Source organism: Ochotona curzoniae, unplaced genomic scaffold, assembly GCF_017591425.1.
Source record: "Ochotona curzoniae isolate NIBS_2020 unplaced genomic scaffold, NIBS_Ocur_1.0 contig_3527, whole genome shotgun sequence".
NCBI classification, from domain to species: domain Eukaryota; kingdom Metazoa; phylum Chordata; class Mammalia; order Lagomorpha; family Ochotonidae; genus Ochotona; species Ochotona curzoniae.
This window is the reverse complement of record NW_024465897.1, coordinates 2246450-2271182: the sequence shown is the minus strand read 5'-3', so window position 1 is coordinate 2271182 and position 24733 is coordinate 2246450. Positions and strand designations below refer to the sequence as shown.

The window sequence follows — 24733 nt, the reverse complement described above, 5'->3', positions numbered from 1 at the left end:
GAAGCAGTGGAGGATGGCCCACGTGCTTGGGTTTCTGCCTCCCACATAGGAGACCCAGATGTAGCTCCTTGCTTTGGCCTTCCTCAGCACTGGCTGTTACAGCCATTTGGGGAATGAACCAGTGGGAATGAAGATCTGTCTCTGCATTCTCTAATTCTGACTTTGAAATAATTTTTTAAGAGAAAGGAATAATACTTGGTTTTGAACCTTTTCACAAAAATAGCTACAGGAATATAAGAGGTTACCAAGCTGTTGTAGATGCTAGCCAGAAAAAGGACAGTCATGGGTCAAGTTTGTGCAGACTGCCAGCCACCAAACCAGGTAGCGTTGGAAAAACATGCACTGGTCCAGAACAAAGCATTTTTCACTCATAAAAACATGGGGAAGGAAGACCCCTGTTGTTTACATTGAACCTATATTGACTGCAAATAAAAGGGGCAGGGTTACAGGAAGTGGAGAAGCCTTAAAATAGGAAGGCAGTCCTTAAGAAAGACCTGTTGCTTCTGATCTGCTTGAGGCTTACAGTCCAGAAAGTATAAATGAAGCAGTGCAGTGGGTAAACAGGTTACCGTGACCCTGATGGGATTTATGTCAGGATTTCAACATAACATGTCTTTATTGGTTTTACCTGCAGCTGGTAACTGATTAACTTTCCTTATCTTTCCCATCCTATCCCTACCACCATCCTCCAGCCCTCGTATTTACATTAGTATATCTCAAAATCTTCTATCACTCAGCACAAACTCTTCTCAGTAAATCTTTTTGGGGGTATTTGGCTTAGACGTTGAAATACCCACACCAGCACTAGAGGTATAGCCGGTTAAACCTGTGCCTAGGACACCAGCATTCCATAATGGCACCAGTTCAAGTTCCATCCAGCCTCCCCACTTTCAATCTAGCTCCCTGCTAATGGCCTGGGAAAAGCAGTGGAGGATGACCCCGCGCTTGGGCTCCAGCACTCATGTGGGAAATTCAAAAGCAGCACCCGGCTCCTGGCTTCGGACTAGCCTGCCTCCTGCTCTGGCAGCCACTTGGGGAGTGAACCAGGAGATGCAAGCTCTCTGTCTCTCCTTCCTTCTTTCTTTGTAAACTCTTGTCTTTCAGATAAAAATAAATAAGTCTTTGGGTGGGGGAAATGCTACCACATCTCATGTTAGAGGTGCCAGATTTAGTGCTCACCTCTGGCTCCCGACTCCATGTTCCTGCTCCTGCAGACCCCGGTGGGTCAAGTGACTGGGTTCCTGGTATCCACTTAGGAGACCTCGATTGAGCCCCTGGCTCCCTGCTCTCACACCAACCCAGCCCAGGCCATTGTAGCCATCGGAGAGGTAATCTAATGGATGGGAGTATGTGATGCCTCCCTCTGACCTCTTTATGCCTCTGAAATTAAAAACAACAAAAAAAATTTTAAAGGCCTTTTTTTTCAGATTTATCTTTATTTGAAAGACAGATTTTATAGAGAAGAGAGACACAGAGAGAGGGGGCTTCCATCTACTGGTTGAGCTGGCTCAAAGCCAGGAGCCAGGAGCCTCGTCTGGGTCTCTTGCATGTGTATAGGGGCCCAAAGTCATAAGCATGGAGCTGAATCAGCAGTGGAAGAGCTGGACATGAGCCAGTACCCATATGGGATGCTGACACTGCAGGCAGAAGGCCGATGTGCTATACCACCACACTAGTTTTCTGTGCCTCAAAGTGAATCAAGGTGAGCTATTGCTGTGGTGTAGTAGGTTAAATTTCCACTTGCAGTAGCAGCAGCATCCCATGTAGGTGTTAGCTCAAGGCCCAGCTGCTTTACTTCAACCCAGCGTCCTACTAATGTGCTTGGGAAAGCAGCGAAGGATGGCCCACATGCTGGGGATCCTTTACCCACTTGGGAGAATGGGCTGAAGCATCTGGCCCTGGCTTCAGACTGGCCCTGCTCTGGCCATTGTGACCATTTGGGGAGTGAGCCAGCAGATGGAGGAACTCTCTATAACTCTGCCTTTTATGTAAAAATAAATAAATCTTTTTTAAAAAAATGCATCCAATGTAGAGAAATAAATTACATAAAGGGTAAGGGAGAGCTTATGCAATAATCTTTCTACTGCTCACTGTCAACCATTATGTTCACTGTCTCTCAGCAGTCTTTTATTATCGGCTTCTAATAGCATGATAACATTTCAGAACTATTTATACAAGTAAAACATTGAGCCTGGCAGCGACTTAGCAGCCAAAGTTGTCGCCTTAACATGCCGGGATTCCATATGAGCGCTGGTTCTAATCCCAGCAGCCCCGCTTCCCATCCAGCTCCCTGCATATGGCCTGGAAAAGCTGTGGAGGACGGCCCAAAGCCTTGGAACCCTGCACCCACGTGGGAGACCTGGAAGAAGCTCCTGGCTCCTGGCTTTGGATTGGCCGTTGCGGTCATTTGGGGAATGAATCATTGGATGGAAGGTCTTCTCTTTCTCTCGTCCTCTCTGTATATCTGACTTTCCAATAAAAATAAATAAATCTTTTTTAAAACAGTAAAGAGTTGTTGTAGTGTCCTTAATTTATCTCAATTTTTACTAATACATGTATGTTTTATATATATTTGTGATTGTACAGAATAGACTATAAATTATTTTGCTTCTTTTTTCCACTGCTTTGTAAAAAGGAATGCTTCCAAAAGTCAAAATGTTTAAATTGGTGAAGAAATGTTCTGAAAAATCTAAGAAGGAATATCCCAGAATTTCTTGAAAATGTATGTTATGGAAACATAAGCATAGATTTTACAGGTTTTTCTATTTAAAATTACATTTTAACTCATTTTTTAAAAGATTTATTTAGTTGAAAGACAGAATTACAGAGAGAAGGAGAGACAAGAGAGATCTTCCATCTCTTGCTTCGCTCCCCAAATGGCTGCAACCAGCAGGGCTGAGCCAGCCTGCAGCCAGGAGCCTGGGGCTCCATCTGGGTGTCCTACAAGGATCACAGGGACTCAGGTCCTTGGGCCATCTTCCCCTGCCACCCCAGAGACCCCTCACCTGCCAGGCCACACCACTCGCCCCTGTGTTAATATTCTGAAGTATCCTCACATCTAATTTCTGCCTTGTTTCCTGGCACACAATCTCCTAACAGCCTTAGAGTCTGAAGTGATAAGCATGTGTCTGTGTGCGCAGGAGTTGATTGTGCTGGGGCTCCTGCATGGCCCTGGGTGAGGATAGCTTGCCAAGAGACCAACCATGTGCTCAGAGCGTTGCAACATCAACTCCAAATCTCGGGGGTTGGAGACAGAGTTCATTACTGCTCTGATATGGATGTTGAGTGCCTCACAAAGACCTGTGTGCTAAAGGCTTGGTCGCTTTATGTGGTTGGTACTAAGAGAGTAGAAATCAATCAAATTATGGCATATGCAGGTGTTATCTTTGGGAGATGTCTGAATTGGACTGGGTCGTCAAGGTGGAGACCTCTTGAATGAACCTGGTGGCTTTACCAGGGAGCACACAGGCTCAGATGCATGGCCCCTGTTGCTGATGCCAGTGACAGTCTACACCTCAGGACGCTGTCAGCAGTAAAGCTTCACCCAAGACCAAACTATGAGGATCCGATCTTGGGCTATGAGCCTGCAAAAGCCTTTTCTCTTCAGGAAGTTCGAAATGCTACTTTGGGGTCTGGCACAGTAGCCTAGTGGCTAAAGTCCTCGCCTTGCCTGTGCCAGGATCCCATATGGGTGCAGTTCTAACCCTGGCAGCCCCACTTCCCATCCAGCTCCCTGCTTGTGGCCTGGGAAGGCAGTGGAGGACAGCCCAAGGCCTTGGGATCCTGCACCCGCATATGAGACCCAACAGAAGCTCCTGGCTCTTGGCTTCAGATCAGCTCAGCTCCAGCCATTGCAGCTGCTTGGGGAGTGAACCAGCAGATGGAAGATCTTCCCCCCTGTCCCTCCTCCTCTCTATATATCTAACTTTCCAATAAAAATTTTAAAAAAAATTTTTTAATGCTGCCTTGGACTTTTTGATTTTTTTAAATCAAAATTACAGAGAAAGGAAGAGACCAAAAGCGATCTTCCATCTGCTGGTTTACTTCCCATAAGATTATAATTGCTGGAGCAGGGCTGATCCAAAGCCAGGAGCTTCTTGTAAGTTTCCCAAGTGGATGCAGAAGACAAGGACTTGAGCCACCTTCCGCTACTTTCTCAGGTGCATTAACAAGGAGCTGAGGCAGAAGTGGAGCAGCCTGAACTTAAAATGACACCCTTAAACAAATGGCACCCCTACGGGATGCTGGTACTACAAGCAGTGGCTTTACCCACCGTGCCACCCTGCCAGCCCCGAACATTTCTTTATAACAGTGAAAGAAACTGAGTAATACATTAATGGCCCAAAATGATGCATTTGATTATGCTTTTGCTACGGAGCGACAAGGTTCAGGGCACTCCCAGGCTGGCAAGCACGTCCAGGCCCTCACAGCATGCCCCCTTCCCAGACCTTGTCCTGGGCATCTCTTCCATCATCATAAACTAGTAATCTATTAAGTTAATTATTGGCTTGAGCTCTGTGAGATCCTCTCAACAAATTACTGAACTCAAGGAGGGGACTGTGGGAACCCTTACTTGTAGCCATGGAGAGAAGTCAGGACATGCGAGTGGCATTTAAAGGGATAGACTTGTCTGCGTGCCACTTAACTGGTGCGCACTGATACTGACTCCAGGCAAATAGCGTCAGAATTTAGTTGAATTATACAGTGCTTGCTTAGGTTGAAGAACTGGTCAGTATGGGGCAAAAACCCACATGTTTGGTGTCAGAAGTGACTATAGAGGGAACAAGGATTTATTTTTCATTTTACTCAGCAGTAGGAATATTTTTTCAAGCTAGAATGTAAAATGACCATGCGAATAGTTGATGTTAATCTTTCAGAGGAAGGAACTGAATGCTTGGTAAGTACCTAGGTACTTCCCTACTTCAATGGGATGGCATCGTTTCTAGTTGGCCAGGGCTGAAGCTAGGAACTGGAAAGATCGGATAGAATACTGACAATATGGGTGACAGGTAGTTAACCCGTGTAAGGATGTCGAAGTATAGAAAGCATAACTTCTAATTCTTTTCAAAAATATATTTATTTATTTTTATTGGAAAAGCAGATCAGATTTACAGAGAGAAGGAGAAACAGAAAGATCCTCCATCTGCTGGTTCACTTGCCAAATGGCCTCACTGGCCAGAGCTGAGCTGATCGGAAGCCAGGATCAGGGTCTCCCACGTGGGTGCAGGGTGCTGAGGCTTTGGGCCATCCTCCGTTGCTTTCTCAGGTTGGGAAGTGGAGCAACCAAGAGACAAACTGGCATCCCTAGGGAACCCAGTGCTTGCAAGGTGAGGACTTAGCCATGGAACCATCACACGAGGCCCTTCTGATTCTTTTTAGCATAGTAAGATAACTGTGGTTGACAACAATTAATTATTCATTTCAAAATAGCTATTGGAGAGGATTTTTAAATGTTCCTACCACAAGGATATGAGAACTTTTGAGGTGATTGATGTGCCAGTTACCCTGATATGATCATTACACATGGTATATGCATAATCTGAAATGTCATCCTGTACTCCAGAAATACAGGCAAGGACTATGTATCAATTAAAAATAAAAACATGTTTTTAAACATCCCCCTCAAATCATCCTTTTTTTAAAAAAGATTTATCTTTGTTGGAAAATCAGAATTACAGAGAGAAGGAGAGACAAAGATCTTCCATCCACTGGTTTACTCCCCAAGTAACCACAACAGCTGGAACTAAGCTGATCCAAAGCCAGGAGCCACGGTCCCCAGTTTTGGGCCATCCGCGACTGCTTTCCCGGGCCACAGTCAGGGAGCTGGAAGGGAAGTGGAGCAGCCAGCACCTATTTGGGATCCCAGCGTGTGCAAGGCAATGACTTTAGCCACTAGGCTACTGTGCCAGGCCCTCAAGTCGCCTTTTTAATAGCCTCTGAGAACTGCTGAAGTAATGAGGGCTTGAGAGCCTAAATCACAAAGAAGGAAGTTGCCATCGCAGCTGATTGTCCCTGGGTTGTTTGTTATTTTTTGATTTGAGCAAGAGGCAAAGTATCTAAGCATTGCCCAGACAGAAGGTTGCAGCTGGTGAAGCCAGGTTGGATTAAAGGTGGGGGTTGGAGGGCATAAGGAGTCTTAAAAATAGAAGGAAAAGAAAAAAAAACTTGAGATTTTATGTTAGGGAAACAAACTTTCTCTAGTGGTTCTCACACCACAACAACCACACAGATTTCTGTGACCTCAAAAGGGATTTTCTCCCCTCCAGCCAGCAAGCAGTCTGCCCAGGTAACCGGCTGGGTGTCCTTTAATCCAGTTTAGTTCTGTTTCCCTGGAGATGATCTCTGACCTCAGGGGCCGGGGGTTCGGTCCTGCCACTGCCCACAGAAGATGCCAGCTGGAAGCCCCCAGTGTTTCACCTCTGCTTCTTGGTCCATCAGCTAGAGATGTTGCACAACTCCCGATGTGGCTTCCGTTTATTGGCCGGAAGGACTCAGGGAATTCAAGGCACCGTTTTAGTGACCAGTCTCCTACGAGGTTGTTACAAAAAGGCTGCAAAGAGAGGCCTTTGGCCATATAGTTCGGGAAAGAGACGTTGGCCTTCGCGCCCCCTCTTTCAGCTCAGCAGCCTCCAGCGATGTCCATGCATACAGCTAAGTGGAAGTGTTAGCCAGCAGCCAGCTGATTAGCACAGAAAAGATGCTTCAGGCAGATGCAGCTGACACTGCTTGGGTCTCGTGCATCCCAGAGCGCCTGGGTTCAAGTCCCAGCTGTGTTTTGGGTTCCAGTTTCCTGCCAGCACACACCTTGGCAGGCATAGCGTTAGGCATGCCTGGCAGGCAGGGTACCCACACTCTGGCACACACCCAGATGAGACCAAGATGGAATTTGATGGCTCCTGGTTTCAGCCTGGACCAGCCCTGGCATTGAGGCATTGAGGGAATGAATCATAAAATGACACAATCTTATCTCTCAGCCTTTGTCTGTCTGTCTCTGGCCAAAAAAAGAAAGAGGAGACATGAAGAAATACTATTACTTTAGATCTTTCAAACCTCAGACTTCTGAAACCCTTGGGTTTGGCTGATGGTACCATTGATTAGAATGCAGCACAGGCGATGTGAGTACACAGGGCTTCCAGTTAAAGTCTTGGAGGACTCCTTAGTTGGAGCAAGAGGAAAGAGGTGGACTGAGTGTTAGCAAGGTTGCAGCACAGCCTGAAATCACCTAATCCATGCTGGGATGAAGTGCCCTCTTCCACTGTATCTGTCTAGCAGAGAGGAATGGCAGGCCAGTGGGAGTCGGGGAAACATGTCCCCCCACAATTTCTGCATCTGATAATTACTAACATGTCAAGAAATAGGACCCTATTATATGAGGAAATGAATTTAAAACAAGACAAGGTTGAGGTTTATGAGAAATCACTAGCCCAGGGGAAAAAGAAAACGGAGCCCTGGACATACAGCACTCAGCAGCATTACTGCTCAGTCCTTGCCAACGGATGCCACATAAAGAACCCAGGCAAAGTGTATGTTCTTGCTATCTGTACTGAAATTATAGCATGAAGTAAACAATAACACATCAGAAAGCTTGTGCTACCTTTTTTTAAAAGATTTATTTATTTTGATTGGAAAGGCAGATTTACAGAGAAAAGGAGAGACAGAAAGAAAGATCTTTCATCTGCTGGTTCACTCCACAAGCAGCTGCAATAGCCAGAGCTGAGTCAATCAGCAGCCAGGAGCTTCTTCCGTGTCTCCCACATGGGTGCAGTGTCCCAAGGCTTTGGGCCGTCCTCGACTGCTTTCCCAGACCATAGGCAGGGAGATGAACGGGAATGGAGCAGCCAAGATACAAAACCGGCACCCACATGGGATCCCAGCGAATGCAAGGTGAGGACTTCAGTCACTAGGCTACCATGCTGGGCCCATGCTGTTCTTTTTTGTGAAGATTTATTTATTTATTATTATTATTGCAAAGTCAGATATACAGAGAGGGGGAGAGAGAGAGAGGAAGATCTTCCGATGATTCACAACAGTGAACCACAACAGCTGGTGCTGCACTGACCCGAAACCAGGAGCTAGGAGCTTCCTCCAGGTCTCCCACATGGGTGCAGGGTCCCAAGGTTTTGTGCCTGCTTTCCCAGGCCACAAGCAGGGAGCTGGATGGGAAGTGGGGCTGCCAGGATTAGAACCGGCGCCCATATGGGATCCTGGGGCGTGCAAGGCGAGGACCTTAACCACTGCGCCATCGCACCAGGCCCCCATGCTATTCTTCTTTTTTTTTTTTTAAGATTTATTTTTTATTATTTTTTTCATTGGAAAGGCGGATATACAGAGAGGAGAGACAGAGAGGAAGATCTTCCGTCCGATGATTCACTCCCCAAGTGACTGCAACGGGCCGATACTATGCCGATCCGAAGCCAGGAGGGTCTCCCACGTGGGTGCAGGGTCCCAAAGCTTTGGGCCGTCCTCGACTGCTTCCCCAGGCCACAGGCAGGGAGCTGGAAGGGAAGCGGGGCTGCCGGGATTAGAACCGGTGCCCATATGGGATCCCGGGCGTGCAAGGCGAGGACCTTAACCACTGCGCCATCGCACCAGGCCCCCATGCTATTCTTCTTAACCAATGTAACTGAAACAATATATAATAATTCCTAATGTTTCTCCTAGTTGGGTTGCTTATATTTTTAAATTGCTCAGATTCTATTTCAGAACCTTTCAGACAACCAGAATACATGCTCACCTGGTAATCCCCCTCATTTTTGCTCCAACAAACTATTTTTACATTACATTTGGTGTGCCTCAACTTGATTAGTAGACTGACCATATAAAACCAGGGGAAAAAAATTTTTTTAGGAAATGGGAACAAGTGGCCCAGTTATTGGTAAAGGCAGAGGAGTCAACCATGTGATATTCTTAGGAAAATAGGGAAGAAATAGATAAAATATCTAAGCTGCCTGCAGAGGCTTCTGTCTCTAAGAAAGGCTGAGTAAAATCCCGTTCAGACTGAGCCTCTCATAGGGCACAGATGTGGAACAACTACGGGTCTAATTCAAGGGCAGCTACTTGAAGGCCGTGGAAAGTGCTGGAAGTAGAGCTTTCCTTCCTCCAGAGACGCCAGCGGAGAAAGTCCCCTGTTTTTGTTGCTTGTCGCTTGGTGACAGGCCAACAGTGCATGTGACATGCTGGCAGGAAATCCAAGTCCCAGAGCACAGAGGAGGGCGCTCGGGGCCACGGCGGAGGCACGGGAAACTCTGAAGGGAAGGACATCCCAAATCCTGTCTGCCCACGGCTCTGCTCCGGCTCTGAACCTCACAGGCCAGGCAGCCTGCCTGAAGACAGAAGATCCCAAACAAGACAGCAGCTTCCCCCAGCACCCCTGGTCGGCAGTGTATACCCAAACCTACAACTTCTTTCTGGATCTCCCACGCGGGTGCAGGGTCCCGAGGCCTTGGGCCGTCCTCAACTGCTTTCCCAGGCCACAAGCAGGGAACTGGATGGGAAATGGGGCTGCCAGGATTAGAACCGGTGCCCAGGGCCCGGCATGGTGGCCTAGCAGCTAAAGTCCTCACCTTCAATGCGCCAGGATCCCATATGGGTGCCGGTTCCCTTCCTGGCTGCTGCTCCACTTCCCATCCAGCTCCCTGCTTGTGGCCTGGGAAAGCAGTTGAGGACGGCCCAAGGCCTCGGGACCCTGCACCCATGTAGGAGACCTGGAAGAAGTTCCTGGTTCCTGCCTTCAGATCAGTGCAGCTCCAGTTGTTGCAATCACTTGGGGAGTGAACCAGTGGATGGAAGATCTTCCTCTCTGTCTCTCCTCCTCTCTGTATATCTGACTTTGCAATAAAAACAAATGTATATGTAAGAATGACTGGGGCTCGGGCCCGGCAGCATGGCCTAGCAGCTACAGTCCTCACCTTGAATATGCCCGGGATCCCATATGGGCGCCAGTTCTAATCCCAGCAGCTCCACTTCCCATCCAGCTCCCTGCCTGTGGCCTGGGAAAGCAGTTGAGGATGGGCCAAAGCTTTGGGACCCTGAACCCGTGTGGGGTACCTGGAAGAAGTTCCTGGATCCTGGCTTCAGATCGGCATAGCATCGGCCGTTGCGTTCACTTGGGGAGTGAATCATGGGACGGAAGTTCTTCACTACAATTTCATGATCATAATGGACCATGCAAGAAAGCTGTCCGCTTTATTTATACAGAACCAGTCAAACTCTTGCTCAGACTTTTTATGTCATGGTCAAGTGGGTGTTTCCAAGGATAATTCTGCCATTTGTTTCACCTTAAAGCAGGATGTTACCCATCCTGACCCCGAGGTCAGGAAGTTCTCAGTAGATGGTGCATATCAATCAGTAACACATTCCTACTACAATCCTCATTCTACAACTTAATCTTGAATCAGTGAAGGCAGGAAATGTATCACAGAAGGAGGGACCTAAGAAAGAAAGGGAGGGATCAAAAAAAGAGGGAAAGAATAGATTCCCACTTACACCTGGGGACTTAACACCCTGGATTAGCATATGGTCAATGGTGGCAGCCGAAACTGCCTGACCATTAAAAGGTCCTTTGGCTAAAAGTGTATCAGCAACATCAACGTCCAAGCTCAAGCTCACATGGGTAGTAAACACCAACTCCACAGTGGCAGACAATGCCTAAATAGATTACAGAATTCTCAGCGGGGTTGTCCAGTGTCCATGCAAAGGGAGATGGAGCTGCATTCAGGTGTTGTAGAGACATCGGCCCGGCCCTGCCATACAGCGGGAAGTTCCTTGTGGTCCTGCCTGCAGTGGAATAATACTCTTCACACCTTCATGTCTTCCACACCCACCACACGGACCCCAGCACTTGGCTTCGGACTGGCTCAAGCTTCAGCCGATGTGGTCACTTGGGGAGTGTATCATCAGATGGAAGACCTTCCTCTCTGTTTCTCCTCCTCTCTGAATATCTGACTTTCCAATAAAAATAAATGAAATAAATCTTTTTTTAAAAAGCTTTAAAAATATATGTAAAGAATGATTAAACTATACTATGGAAGGAACATTGAAGACATAAAGAGGGAATTACCCAGGGAAGGATGAAGTTGTAGGGTCCCCACCTCTGAGGTTGGGGTTCAGGCCCTGGTGCAGCCCACTAAAAAGATGGTACAGTTCATGGCTTGCCCAGGCCAGGGCAGGTTCACAATTGCTAGGCAGGAGACAAGTCTCAAGGCCCAGAAGAACACCGGGAGACAGTCTCTGGGACTGACAGGTGAACCAAGGCTGTCAGGCGGACATACCGAAGGAGCTCAATAGCTCACATGCGTGACTGCACAGGGCCCACACAGGACCTCAGTGGTCAAACCTCTGGGAGCTGAAGATGGCCCTGGTGCACGGTGGCTGTGCGTTCCCACGCTCAGAAGGTGTTAGAAAAAAAACACCCAAGGCATAGAAAAACCAATAATTGGGGGCAAGGGCACGCATTGGGAAACTGCCACAGGTGCAAGGCTTGGAGTAGGCAGTCTTCCCAATAGGAGGACCACTGCACGGCTGTCACTGACCAGGGCCGCAGGAGTGGCCAGGAAATGCCTGCTGTTGGTGTGTGATGGGCGCATAGCACCATCTATGTCCCCCATCCCCTTGTGCAAGCCCTGGTCTTCCTGCAACAACACTCTGGTGCTCCCTGCTGGCAAGGCTCAGAATTGCACTCTCTGTAAATGAGAGATGAGTAGTGAGGAATGCCTGTGGGTCGCCAGCGGAGTCCTTGCTTTGACTGCCCAGCTTCCACGTGCAGCCTGAACTCCCCAGGTCCTTGGTCACCTGCCACCAACATGGGAGAGCTGAAAGAAGCTCCAGGCTCCTGGCTTCAGCTGCCGCAGTCCCAACTGTTGCAACCATTCGGAAGTAAGCCAGCGAATGGAAGGAAGGCTTCTCCCTGTCTCCCTCTTTCTTTCTCTATTTCAAGTAAAAATAACAAAGTCTTTTTAACAATAAAATAAAAGCAAAATATACTGTAAGGGCACAGGTGCAAATGGATTGCTAACGGAAAGACCAACAGAAATCTTATAAAATGAAAGACTGGGGCCCGACGCTATAGCCTTGTGGCTAAAGTCCTCACCTTGCACACACCAGGATCCCACATGGACGCCAGTTCCTTTTTTGGCTGCTGCTCCATTTCACATCCAGCTCCCTGCTTGTGGCCTGGGAAAGCGGTCAAGGACGGCCCAAAGCCTTAGGATCCTGCACCCACGTGGGAGACCTGGAAGAAGCTCCTGGCTCTTCCTTCCAAATCGGCGCAGCACCGACCATTGCGGTCACTTGGGGAGTGAATCATCAGATGGAAGATCTTCTCTGTCTCCAAATCTTTAAAAATGAGATGAGAAGGGCCCGGCACAGTGGCGCAGTGGTTAAGGTCCTCGCCTTGCACGCCCGGGTTCCCATATGGGCACCAGTTCTAATCCCGGCAGCTCCACTTCCCATCCAGCTCCCTGCTTGTGGCCTGGGAAAGCAGTCGAGGACGGCCCAAAGCTTTGGGACCCTGCACCCGCGTGGGAGACCTGGAAGAGGCTCCTGGCTTCGGATCGGCATAGCATCGGCCGTTGCGCTCACTTTGGGAGTGAATCATGGGACAGAAGATCTTCCTCTCTGTCTCTCCTCTCTGTATATCCGCCTTTCCAATAAAAATAAAATAAATCTTTTAAAAAAATAATTTTAAAATGAGATGAGAAAAAGAATTGGAGGAAGCTTAATTGTGAGATGAAAATGAAACCTCTTTGTCACAAATGTCTGAGGTGTATTATGAAATTCTAATCCCTCTTGCATTCCTTCTATTCTTACAAATATCTTAAATGCTCAGTTTTTTAAAAGACAAGATTATATAAACCAATATCCCTTCTAAACAGAATTGTAAAAATCCTTAGAACTTTAATAAACTGAGCCAGGCAACCTAGAAAAGGCATGCAGTATCTAATCAAATGGGATTAAGCTCAAGAATATAAGACTTGTTAACCATCTAAGAATTCCTACATGACATTTATCAAACTGATAGAATCAAAGAGAAGAAGCATTTGATCATAAAACGGTTGAATCTGTGACAAAACTCAACACCCATTCACGGTAAATGCTATTTCCAACCTTGAAAAAGAACCTCCTCTACCTGACAGAGCTCAGCCATGAAATAACAACATCATTCTCAGAGGGGAAGATGAAGTCCTTCCTAACTGTGGGAAGAGTTGCACACAGATGACCGGTCAGTCTTCACACGTGGCTTTTGGAAGGGTCCTTCCCATTCCAACGTTCCTCACTGGGACTTGGGTCGAGGCTACTGGGGCAAGTCTCAGCCTGCAGTGCAGGTGCCCACTTGTTCGAGCCCGCGGTCTAGGCTGCCCCACTTCCCCTGCAGCTCGCTGCTGTTGCACCTGGGCAAGCACAGGAGGACGGCCCAAGTGCTTGGACCTGTGTATGCACATTGGAGACCTGGAAGCAGCCCCTGGCTCCTGGCTCCAGCCTGGCCTAGTCCTATTTGTCTTGGACATTTGAGGAGTGAAGCAGCAGAAAAAAATTCTGTCACTTTATCTCTTTTAAATAAATAAAACTAAAAAAAAAAAAAGTTCATGTAAGATATTTTAAAAATGCACAGATTTCATAACTTCTTTTAAAGAAATTTATTTATTGATTGATTTGACCAAGTGATGTGAGAGTAGAGAGACAGGGAGAAAGAGAAAGACATCTTCTATCTGCTAGTTGATTCCCCAAATGGCCACAGTGGTCAGTCCTGGACTTCGCCAAAGCCAGGAACCAGAAACTTCTATCGGGTTTTGCATGTGGATTCAGATGCCCAAGCACATTTTTATTCACCACTGCATTTCCCAGGCACATTAGCAGGGAGCTGGATCTGAAGTAGAGCAGCTGAGACACAAACTAGGACCCATATGGGATGCTGGCATCACAGGTGGCTGCTTAACTCACTGTGCTACACTATCAGCCCCTCAAAATTTCTTACACAAAATAAATTTGTCTTTAAAAAAAAAAAAACACTTGGGCCTGACGGCGCAGTCTAGCGGTTAAAGTCCTCACCTTGAACGCGCTGGGATCCCATATGCGCACCAGTTCTAATCCCGGCAGCTCCACTGATGACCTGCCAGGAAGACTTGAAGGACTTGGTATCCACGCGTCTACACAGTGACAATTTAGTACAGTGACAGAATATACAGACAAGGGAAAATGGGAACGGGGAGCAGTCCAGAGGAAGCCAGGAGTAAACTTCCACCCATCTCACAATGTGCTTTGCTGCACCGGCACCACCTTCTGCCAATGCAGTTGAAATGTCTTCTTCCGGGGCAGCTCCCTGGAGATTCCACGTGCAAGGTTTCCACGAGGAACCAGAGGTGCCCTCTGCCCACAATGTGCCCCAATTTCAGACTTTCAGACAGGCATTCCACACACATCCTACTGTTAGTACAGTGTAGCCACTATGAGCCACTTAAAAAAAGTTGGACTCAGTGCTGTAGCCTAGAAGCTAAAAGTCCTTATCTTGCACGCACTGGGATCCCATATGGGTGACATCCATATCCTGGCAGCCCCACTTCCCATACAGCTCCCTGCTTGTGGCCTGGGAAAGCAGTGGAGGATGACGGCCCAAAGCCTTGGGACCCTGCATCTTCATTGGGACCCAGAAGAGGCTCCTGGCTCCTGGCTTCAGATCGGCTCAGCTCAGGTGCAGCTGTTGTGGCCGCTTGATGAGAGAATCAATGCATTAAAGATCTTCCCCTCTGTCTCTCCTCCTCTCTGGATATCTGACTTTTCAACAAATTAAAAAAAAATTTTTAATAAAGTAAAATAAAATAAAATTTTAAAAGAAAGTTTATTTGAAAGGCAGAATCTGAGGGGAAGACAGAGCTTCCATGCACTGGCTCACTTCCCAAATGGCCATAGAGGCCACGGCTGGGCCAGGCTGAAACTAAGAGCCTGGGGCTCCATCAGGGTCTCCATGTGGGTGCAGGGGCTTTCCCCAGTTGCATTATCAGGGAGCCGGATGGGAAGGAGAACAGCTGGGACTGGTGCTGATATGGGATGTAGTGGTGTAGGCTGTCGCGTAATATGCTCAGCCACAACAACAGGGGTCTCACCACTTTGGATTGGTGCGAGCCCTTGCAAAACCCCAATTCCCCAGCACCAGCCAGGGATCCACCTTGCAAACTGGGCTCTCCAAGGACGGAAGCCCCAGCTTCCACATTGGGCTCTGGAGAAGCTTTCTTATGCACCACATCGTAACAAAATGAATTTTCTCCTCTGGATGGAAAGATCAGCTACAATTCATCACAGCAACGGAATGGGGTTGAGATCACAAGACTGTCACCAAGCTCCCAGTAAGCTAGGAAAGCAAGTTTTCTTTAAAGCGGTGTCTGCAACTCGGGCGGGCATTTGGTGCAGCTGCTGAGATGCTGCCTGGCATGCCTGCATCCCATTTCTGAGTGCCCGAGTCCCATGATCCTCCTAATTTCAGCCTCCTGCCATTGCATACCCTGGGCGGTAGCAGACATGGCTCACAGTACAGGGCCCCTTCAACCCAAGTGGGAGAACTCCTGGCTCCTGGCTTCAGCTTGGCTCAGCTCGACCAGCATGGGCTCTGGGGAAGGGTACCAGCAGGCAGATCTCTCTCTCTCTCTCTCTTAAACACACATATATATTCTGAAGGATCCTGTGAAGGCCAGGCACCAGCCTGGATCCCAAGTGTCCCTTGGTTTTGCTGACTGAAACATCATGACATTGAGGACCCAAGCACTTCCGTGGGTCATCAACATGACCAACAGTGACAACAGCACAGTATCTCCCTCCCCAGGAAAGGGAGGTCTGGCTTTGCTTGCTGCTTGCTTAAAAAAAAAAAAAAAAAGGGCCCGGCACAGTGGCCCAGCAGCTAAAGTCCTCACCTTGAACGTGCCAGGATACCATATGGTCACTGGTTCAAATCCTGGCAGCCCCACTTCCCATCCAGCTCCCTGCTTGTGGCCTGGGAAAGCAGTCAAGGATGGCCCAAAGCTTTGGGACCAAGCACCTGCGTGGGAGACCTGGCAGGAGTTGCTAGCTCTTGGCTTTGGATTGGTGCAGCACTGGCTGTTGCGGTCACTTGGGGAGTGAATCACTGGATGGAAGATTTCTTCTCTGTCTCCCCTCCTCTCTCTATATATCTAACTTTGCAATTAAAAAAACATTTTTTTTTTTTAAGTTGCTGAGTCCTTTACCTTGGATGCTTTGACCATGACGTGACACAGGACTGAAGCTGCCATGCTGAAATCACTCCCAGACCCAGGCTGCCCTGAGCAGACTCTAGCTGTTGGCTGTGCTGTAGTCTGATCTGCTTCTTTGTGGCAGCTGTGCGGTTGGGTGGCATTCTCTGACATGGTCAGTCAGGTATTGCTTTCAAAGGGCCAGATGGCACTGAAGGCTGTAGGCCACATGGTCACTATTTTTATTTTTAAGATTTATTTATTTTTTAAAGATTTATTTATTTTTATTGAAAAGTCAGATATACAGAGAGGAGGAGAGACAGAGAAGATCTTCCATCCGATGATTCACTCCCCAAGTGAGTGCAACGGCCGGTGCTGCACCAATCTGAAGCCAGGAGCCAGGAACTTCTTCCAGGTCTCCCACGCAGGTGCAGCGTCCCAAAGCTTTGGGCCGTCCTCAATTGCTTTCCCAGGCCACAAGCAGGGAGCTGGATGGGAAGTGGGGCTGCCGGGATTAGAACTGGTGCCCATATGGAATCCCGACGTGTTCAGGGTGAAGGACTTTAGCTGCTAGGCCACGCCGCCATGCCCGTGGCCACTATTTCTAACAAGGCAACCTCCATTGGAGCATGAAAGCGATACACACTGTGGCAGGAGAGGGTTGCTGTCATGGTGTTAGAGAAAGCTTCTGCTGCTAACGCCAGCATCTTCTGTGAGCGCCAGTTCAAGACCTGGCTGCGTCACCTCTTTTTATTTATTTTTCAAGATTTATTTATTTTTATTGGAAAGTCAGATTTACAGAGAGAAGGAGAGACAGAAAGATCTTCCATCCACTAATCCACTCCCCAAGTGACTGCAATGGTCGGAATTGAGCTGGTCCAAAGCCAGGAGCCAGGAGCTTCTTCATGGTCTCCCACACGGATGCAGGGTTCCAAGGCTTTGGGCCGTCCTCCACTGCTTTCCCAGGCCACAAGCAGGGAGCTTGATGAGAAGTGGAGCTGCCGGGATTAGAACTGGCACCCATGTGGAATCCCAGCGGCTGGAGGGTGAGGAGTCTTAGTGACTAGGCTACCGGTCCAGGCCTGCTGCTTCACTTCTGACCCAACTCTCTGAGACGAATGGACTGGGAAAAGCAGCAGAGGGCGGCCCCAATGGTTGGGCCCCTGCCATCCATATGGGAGACTCCAACGAAGCTCCTGCTTTCACCTGACCCAGCCTTTGCCATCTGGGGAGTGAGTCAGCAGATGGAAGAGCTCTCCCTCGACCTCTGTGTCTTTGACTTTCAAATAAATCCTTTTTTTTAAATACACATTATGTAATTGATTGGGAACAGTAATTTTTTCCTAAAAGCACTTATAGTCAAAACCAAATGCTAGCCCATCTTACTTCTGAGATCCATAGTAGAAACTTGCCCGGGGTTTCCTGTCCGCCAGCCTTGGAGATGGGTTGTAGGATCTGGAGCCCTTCCGACCTCCAGTTTGCGCTGGGCTTTGCGAAGGGGACCCTGCAGAAGTGCCCGCCCATTTGCCCTGAAGTTCTGAAAATGGGAGACGGTGCGGGTGCAGGAGGGTCATCAGTGCCTATTTACCCGCTGGTTCCCAGGCTGTCCCACCCTGGAGCCAGAAGGGCCTTGCACACACACACACACACACACACACACACACACACACACACACTATGGGATCAAAGAATTGCGTCTGCCCTTTCCCTCAAAATCTAGGAGAAGTGCCAACTACTGCCTAACTCACACCCCAGCACTCAATCTCTGTCCCCCTCACGCCCGCTGCAATCGGCGGCTCGCCTTTCAGCTTCGAACCTTATTTATGCGTGCTCCTGGAATGAAGGCTGTTTTCCGGCTCCTAACGGGGTGTTATCTGGCACACAACTCCCCAACTGGAGCACACTGCACCGGACCGTCGCCCACAGGGATTCTCATGCCCAGACGAATCTAGGAACCACACATCTGCCGGGGTACCTCGCCCGGACGTCCTGTCCCCCGGGGCCGCCCCGTCCCGGAGGCCGGTGGACATCACACCAACCCCCACCCCGCGCACGCGCAGCCCCGCCATCGCCTGGGCTCCGCGCTCAACCATAGAGTGCTGCCAGCCGGAAGAGAGGCCACAGCGGCCCCGGCCGCTCTGTCCGCCGCTTCCGGCAGCGCCTCGCTGCCCCGGGAGCCGCTCTCGGGGCGCACACAGTCTCCATGGGGACTGGAGATGGCGTCGCGAGGTGAGCTTCCGGAGGTGTGTGAGCCGCCGGCGGGTCTGTCTAAGCTTCTGTCTGCCCGTTCCCTGCTTCTCTCCCGGAGTTCGGCCTTAACCCTCCGTTCTGAGGCGTTTGGACCGTTGGTCCTCACGTGGTCGGAGAAGAGTTTTGTTGCCCCGCGCACCTCCTGGTGCCCGGAGGGTCTCCAGGTTGGGGGTCTTACGGGCTGCAGTGCTCGGGACCCTGAGTCCTTGGCTGGGCGTCTTCTAGGCCGACTCACCTGCGAACCCCCTGCGCCCCTGTGCTCCGGTCCACGTGGCGACGGGGTCAGTGCCTTCCAGGCGCGGCATCCTGTGAGTTAGCTCTTGGCTTGACGATGATTGCTGGAAGGAAACGGCCGCCACACGCTGACCCCTCGCCCTGCCACTTCGCGATCAGCAGTCCCGTCCCTCTAGCGCATCCTTGTGCTGCCTGCTTTAAACCCAGACCCCTGGCAGCTTGGCCGCGCTTCTGCCCGTGCCACTTGCCCGTGCTCTCTTGGCAGGTAAACGGTTGTCCTCCACCCCGCTGGAGATCCTGTTTTTTCTGAACGGGTGGTATTATGCCACTTATTTCCTGCTGGAACTCTTCATATTCCTCTATAAAGGTAAGGCTTGGCGTCTGACTTCTGCTGGCCCGGCTTCCTAACCTCACATCCCAGAGCCAGCCCCTCCCAAGGGCCTTGTACAAGGTTTTTGTTTTTTTTTTTTTTTTCATTTTTCCTCCCTGCAAGGCAGAAGTTTCTTCCAAGGGATTCTTGGAGATTGGCTCAAAAGAAGCCCCGCGACCAAAACGGCTTGGGAAATGGGGGCGTCTTCGTGGGGTTCTCCCATCACGGCTCTGGGGAACTGGGGGGCTTGAAACCTGTTGGTCACCTCTAGAAGCTACTCAGTGGTCTGTGTACATCTAGTCGTTCTGGAGAGGGAAATCCCCAAGGACTTCTGATCCTAGGAATTAGAAATGTAGATGTATTTTTATTTGAAGGGCAGGTTTACAGAGAGAGAGAGAGAGAGATAAAAGACGCCCATTACTGTCCTGTGTTGCTTGCCTCCTGGAGACAGAGCCACGCCCTGAGTCAACATTTCTGTGGCTCTGTCTCAGGGTGCCCCCCTGGTCCCTGGGCTGTGACTGTCCTCATGGGCACTGTCCCGTGTTGCTTTAACCTTGACTGTGTTGCCGGCAGGGCTCCTGCTGCCGTACCCAACAGCCAATCTCATCCTGGACGTGGTGATGCTGTTCCTCTACCTTGGAGTTGAAATAATCCGTCTGTTTTTCGGTGAGTGTCATCCAGAGACTATGTTTCTCCTCCCTCTGAGACAAGCTGGTATCTGTAACTTGATTACCGGGAAGAACTATGCTCAGCTCACTTCCCAAGATTGGATCTGGTGGCCGATCTCATTACTTTCCTGTCTGAAGCTTCAAGCTGCTCCTTCCCATTTGGGGTGTAGCTTTGCCTGTAGGGCTGGAGGGGGGCAATAGCACGGCTTATTACAGAATTTTCTCCCTAATTGCTTCATCTTTGCAGGGGTGCCTAGCAGCTGTTGCTGGTTCACTTGAGAGAAAGATCCAGCTGTAACTGCATGTGCAGGGCAGCATACACAGAGCTAAGGTCCCCTCTACTTCTTTGCATAAATGTCCCTCTAGAACAGGCTTCTTTTCAGAGTTACAGAGAGAAGGGGGAGACAGAGCTCTTTGATCTGCTGGTGCACTCCCCAGATGGCTGCGATAGCCAGGGCTGGTCCAGGCTTCACCCAGGTCTTGCATGTGCGTAAAGGGACCCAAATGCCTGAGCCATCTTCTGCTGCTTTTCCAGGACATTAGCAGGGAACTAGATTTCTGGTGGAGCAGCCAGGACTCAAATCCCATATGGGATGCCAGCACTGTGGGTGGAGGCTTAACATGCTTCATCAAACACAGGCCCCAAAACAAACTAACTTTAAAAATGGGAAAGAAACATTAATAGGTAATCCTTACTAGAATAATTATAGGGGATTTAAAAAAGCTTGACAGGGTGCCAAAACTCACTAAGGAAACAGCCAGCTGAAACAAGGCAACTTTTTTCTGTTCTTCAAATTGGCTACAATTAAAGAATTTACACTCTCCAGTGGGGATGGGAATTTTAAAAGAAATTTTTCTTTTCCTTTTTATTTGAGAGACAGAGATCCTCCCATCTGCTGGTTGGTTCGTTGCCCAACACCTACAACAGCCAGGGTTGGAGCAGGATGAGGCAAGAGCTCATAGCTCAGTTCCGAGCTGCCTCGTGGGTCCTGGGGACCAAAGAACTTGAGCTGCCACCTGCTGCCTCCAGGGCGTGCTTTGTTTAGAAGGAAGCTGGGCCAGGAGACTTGACTGTTGTCAACCATAGCTGGGACTAGAACCTAAATACTCCAGTATGGAATAGAGTCCCAAGCAGCTGCTTGATGGTTGTGCCAAAAACTTGCCCTGGAATGAGTGTTTTACATATTTTTGTGGGACTATAAATTAATACTGCCTTGTTGTTATTTATTACTGTGTAAAATTCATATCTTTTTTTGAGGTCAGTTCTATGGCGTTTTAGGTTAAACCTCTGCCTGTGGTGCTGGCATTCCATATGGGCGCTTGTCTTGAGTACCAGCAATTTGACTGTCAATCCTGTTCCCCACTGGTACACCTGGGAAGGCATGGGAGATCTGGAAGAAGCTCCATGCTAACGGATTTGGACCAGCCCAGCTCCAGCCATTGCGACCATTTGGGGAGTGATACAGCAGAAGGAAGACCTTTCTCTCTATAAACCTGCCTTTCAAATGAAAACAAATAAATCTAAAACATTCTTATCTCTATTTTTTTAAATTTTCATTTTATATGAAAGGCAGAAACACAGAAGCAGAGAGGGAATTTTCTGTCTGCTGGTTCACCTCCAAATGCCTGCAGCAGCCAGGGATGGGCTGGAACAGAGCAAGGAGCCATGTGTGTGGCAGGGGTCCACGTACTTGAGTCATCTGCCGCCTGCCAAGTCACATTTGCAGCAAGCTGAATCTGGGGCAAAGGAGCTGGGACTTGAACCAGCTACTCGGATAGTCTAAGGCATCCCGAGAGCCAGCTTAAATGCTGGGTCAAACACTCTCCCCTGAGGTTTATATTCTTAGACCTAACAAGTAAACTTCTAAAACTGTATTACAAAAGCAAAATTTCACAAATATGCCAATTGCTGTATGAGAATGCTTGTTAACAATCTTACATCAAAGCATTAGAAACAAGCTATGAAATATAAGAGTAGTTCAGTGATGCAGTTGGCTTGGTGAAATCATATACAACCATCGAAAAATAAGTTAGCTAAGTCTATGAGAAAAAAATAAATTACAAAGGAGCTGGCACAATGCCTGAACTGGCTAACTCTCCACCTGCAAGCACTGGCATCCTGTATGGGTGCTGGTTGGTGTCCCTGCTGCTCCACCTGGCTTCCTGCTTATGACTTGGGAAAGCAGTGAGGATGGCTCAAGTCCTTGGACTGCTATATCCACATGGGAGACGTGGAAGAAGTGCCTTCCTCCTGGCTTTTGATCAGCTCAGCTCCAGCTCCTTTAGCCATTTGGGGAGTGAACCAACGGATGGAAGATTTTTCTGTCTCTCCTCTGTGTAAATCTGTCTTTCCTATAAAAATAAAGAAATCTCTTTTTTTTTAAAAAAAAAGCTGTAAGGTAATATCAATATGCATATAAACTCTGATAGTACCATTTATATCATTTTACGATGGAGACATAGAAGTTTTTCTGTATTTCTAAAGTTTTATTTATTATTTGGAGACATTTTCAATGATATCCATGAGCACGTGTTATAATATTTTCAGTGGTTATATGTGTTATTTCTGTAATTAAAAAACTGGTTTCCCACTTGAAGATCCCATTGTCCTTGAGTGGCCATTAGGTTGGAAGCAAGACTTGAGTCAGTGACTCCCAGCCCATAATCGCACAGCTCCCCCAGTGTCTGCTGCAGGGGACCCCATCTACACCCCCTCAGGAGCGTCTCTGCTTTGGTTCTGTGTCACATCCCTCGCATCTTTCCTCCCAAGCCAGGGCAAGCAGGCCACCTGCAGGTGACTCCATTGGCTGTGTCTGACAGGTACAAAGGGAAACCTCTGCCAGCGAAAGATGCCCCTTGGTATTAGTGTGGCCTTGACCTTGCCATCTGCCATGATGGCCTCCTATTACCTGCTGCTGCAGACTTATGTGCTCCGCCTGGAAGCCATCATGAACGGTATCTTGCTCTTCTTCTGTGGCTCCGAGCTGCTGCTTGAGGTGCTGACCCTGGCCGCCTTTTCCAGGTACTGTCTCCCATTGCCAGGGCTTGGGGTTCTCTTGCGTGGAAGGGTTGTGACTGAAGCCTGAGGGAGCTAAAGGACTCTGAAGCATGGGGGTATGTCTGGGGGACTGCCTTTCCCACTTAGGGCAGGTGGGAGAGTTACCCATTTCCATTTCAGGATCATTCTCACTCCTTGGCATACGGAACAGTTTAGGCAAGCTATTTTTTTTGTTTGTTTGTTTTAAAGATTTATTTTATTTGTATTGGAAAGTCAGATATACAGAGGAGAGACAGAGATATCTTCCATCCACTGGTTCACTGCCCAAGTGGCTGCAACGGCCAGAGCTGCGCCGGTCTGAAGCCAGGAGCCTCTTCAAGGTCTCCCAACGTGGGTGCAAGGTCCCAAGGCTTTGGGCCGTCCTCCACTGCTTTCCTAAGCCACAAGCAGGGAGCTGGATGGAAAGCAGGGCTACCAGGACAGGAACCGGTGCTCATATGGGATCCCAGCACGTGCAAGGCAAGGACTTTAGCTGCTAGGCTACTGCACCCACACTCCCTTTTAAAACATTTATTTATTTTTAATTTGAAAAGCAGATTTATAAAGAGACAGGTCTATCTGCTGATTTGCTCCACAAATGGCCACAAGGGGGCCGAGTCATTTGAAGGCAGGAGCCGGGGGCTTCTGCGTCTCCCACATGGATACAGGGTCCCAATGCTTTGGGCCATTCTCCGGTGCTTTCCCAGGCCATAAACAGGGTGCTGGATTAGAAGTGGAGCATCCAGGACTAGAATCAGTGCCCGTATAAGCTGGCACTTGCAAGGGGAAGATTAGCCTTTGAGCATGGCATCAGCCCCTCACTACTCTTCTAACATTTTTTTTCTTTCTTTCTGCCATCAGTATGGACAGGGTTTGATGTAGACAGATGTCAGCCAGCAGCCCATCAGAGCTGCAAGCGTGTACTGCGGTGCTTTAGCCACACCAGTGAGAACTGGCTATCCTGGGGAAGAAAGCACAGCTTTCCCATGGCACACATTATCTGGGCAGCCACCCCAGCCCAAGGCTGGAACGCGGCATCTTCGGAACCAGGACGATCGGCCCTGACCCTTCTACCCGACAGCCTGTAAGGCCAGCCCTGGCCTGGCCCTTCTCAGAACTCCACGCTGAGCTCAAGTTCTCTTTGATCACTGTGGCCAGAATACTTTGCTTCCTGCGGACCTGGGCTGCACGCTCACAGGGTGTGCCAGGCAGCACCTGCCCTGCTGGGCTCTTACCCTCTTCCTCCCAGAGACTGAGCTCCCAAACTTTTATAGTAGTTCATAGTTATTTTTCTATGCTCATTATGAAACACTATTTTATAATAAATGTATTTTTTGTGGTGGAATTGAGCGTTTTCTTAATGGCTTCATCCAGTCTGAGGGGTGGGACAGTCCGTGCAGTTTGCTCTCCGGCTGTACTTGGTGGGGGCATGACACCAAGGCAGTGACTGAGGTCTTCCTTCCTTGAGATGATTGGCAGCTGCTTTCTAAAGTGGACCATGCGTAACTAGAAGCAGATTTGAATCTCACTAACATTTTAAAGTTTATTTTAAAAACCAGTTAGCACACAGGGGGTCTATCAAAAAGTTTGTAGGAATATAAAATCTTTGCTACAATTTTGAAGTTCTTGAAGTTCATGCAGTTTCTTAAAATACTTGTCCAGCAGCTTTTGGAAGACCATTATATAAGGAACACGTACCTTTCTTAATGTTAGATATGTTGTCCTAGATGAGTATCTAGTTTCCCAGTAAGACAATCATCTTTAAAACTGTTCCTCGTTACGCATGACAGTTCCATTTTTCTTAGCTCAAACTGCATCAATTTCAAAACTAAAGGCCCTTCTCTCTGCTGTCAGATCCCTAGGATAGCTGCTCTCAAAGTAGCTGAGCTTTAGGCATCTATGCTGGTCTTCCTATGAGCAGGCTCATTCTAGTTCCACTGTGTTGAGCCTTTTTCTTGTTTGCTACCTTGTCCAGTGC

The 24733-nt window shown here is 48.6% G+C and overlaps 1 protein-coding gene across 2 annotated transcripts; it reads left to right on the top strand.

Annotated features, from left to right (window-relative positions):
- Nucleotides 1–18345: 18345 nt before the first annotated feature.
- Nucleotides 18346–24054, top strand: TMEM216 (transmembrane protein 216). 2 transcript variants are annotated; one of them, XM_040982007.1, is made up of 5 exons: nt 18374–18425; nt 18946–19047; nt 19624–19716; nt 22539–22740; nt 23617–24054. In XM_040982007.1, the coding sequence occupies exons 1-5, from the start codon at nt 18413–18415 to the stop codon at nt 23630–23632; spliced, it is 426 nt and encodes a 141-aa protein (XP_040837941.1). In that variant the 5' UTR covers nt 18374–18412; the 3' UTR covers nt 23633–24054. The 2 variants fall into 2 exon arrangements, with proteins under 2 accessions (XP_040837940.1, XP_040837941.1); XM_040982006.1 differs by lacking the exon at nt 23617–24054 and having other exon boundaries at nt 18346–18425; nt 22539–22896.
- The last annotated feature ends 679 nt before the right edge of the window (nt 24055–24733 follow it).

Bases quoted from the DNA above. Each gene is read 5' to 3' on its own strand.
- TMEM216 (XM_040982006.1), top strand. The intron at 19,048-19,623 runs GTAAGGCTTGGC...TGTTGCCGGCAG, and splicing joins CTTCATATTCCTCTATAAAG to GGCTCCTGCTGCCGTACCCA. The intron at 19,717-22,538 runs GTGAGTGTCATC...TGTGTCTGACAG, and splicing joins AATAATCCGTCTGTTTTTCG to GTACAAAGGGAAACCTCTGC.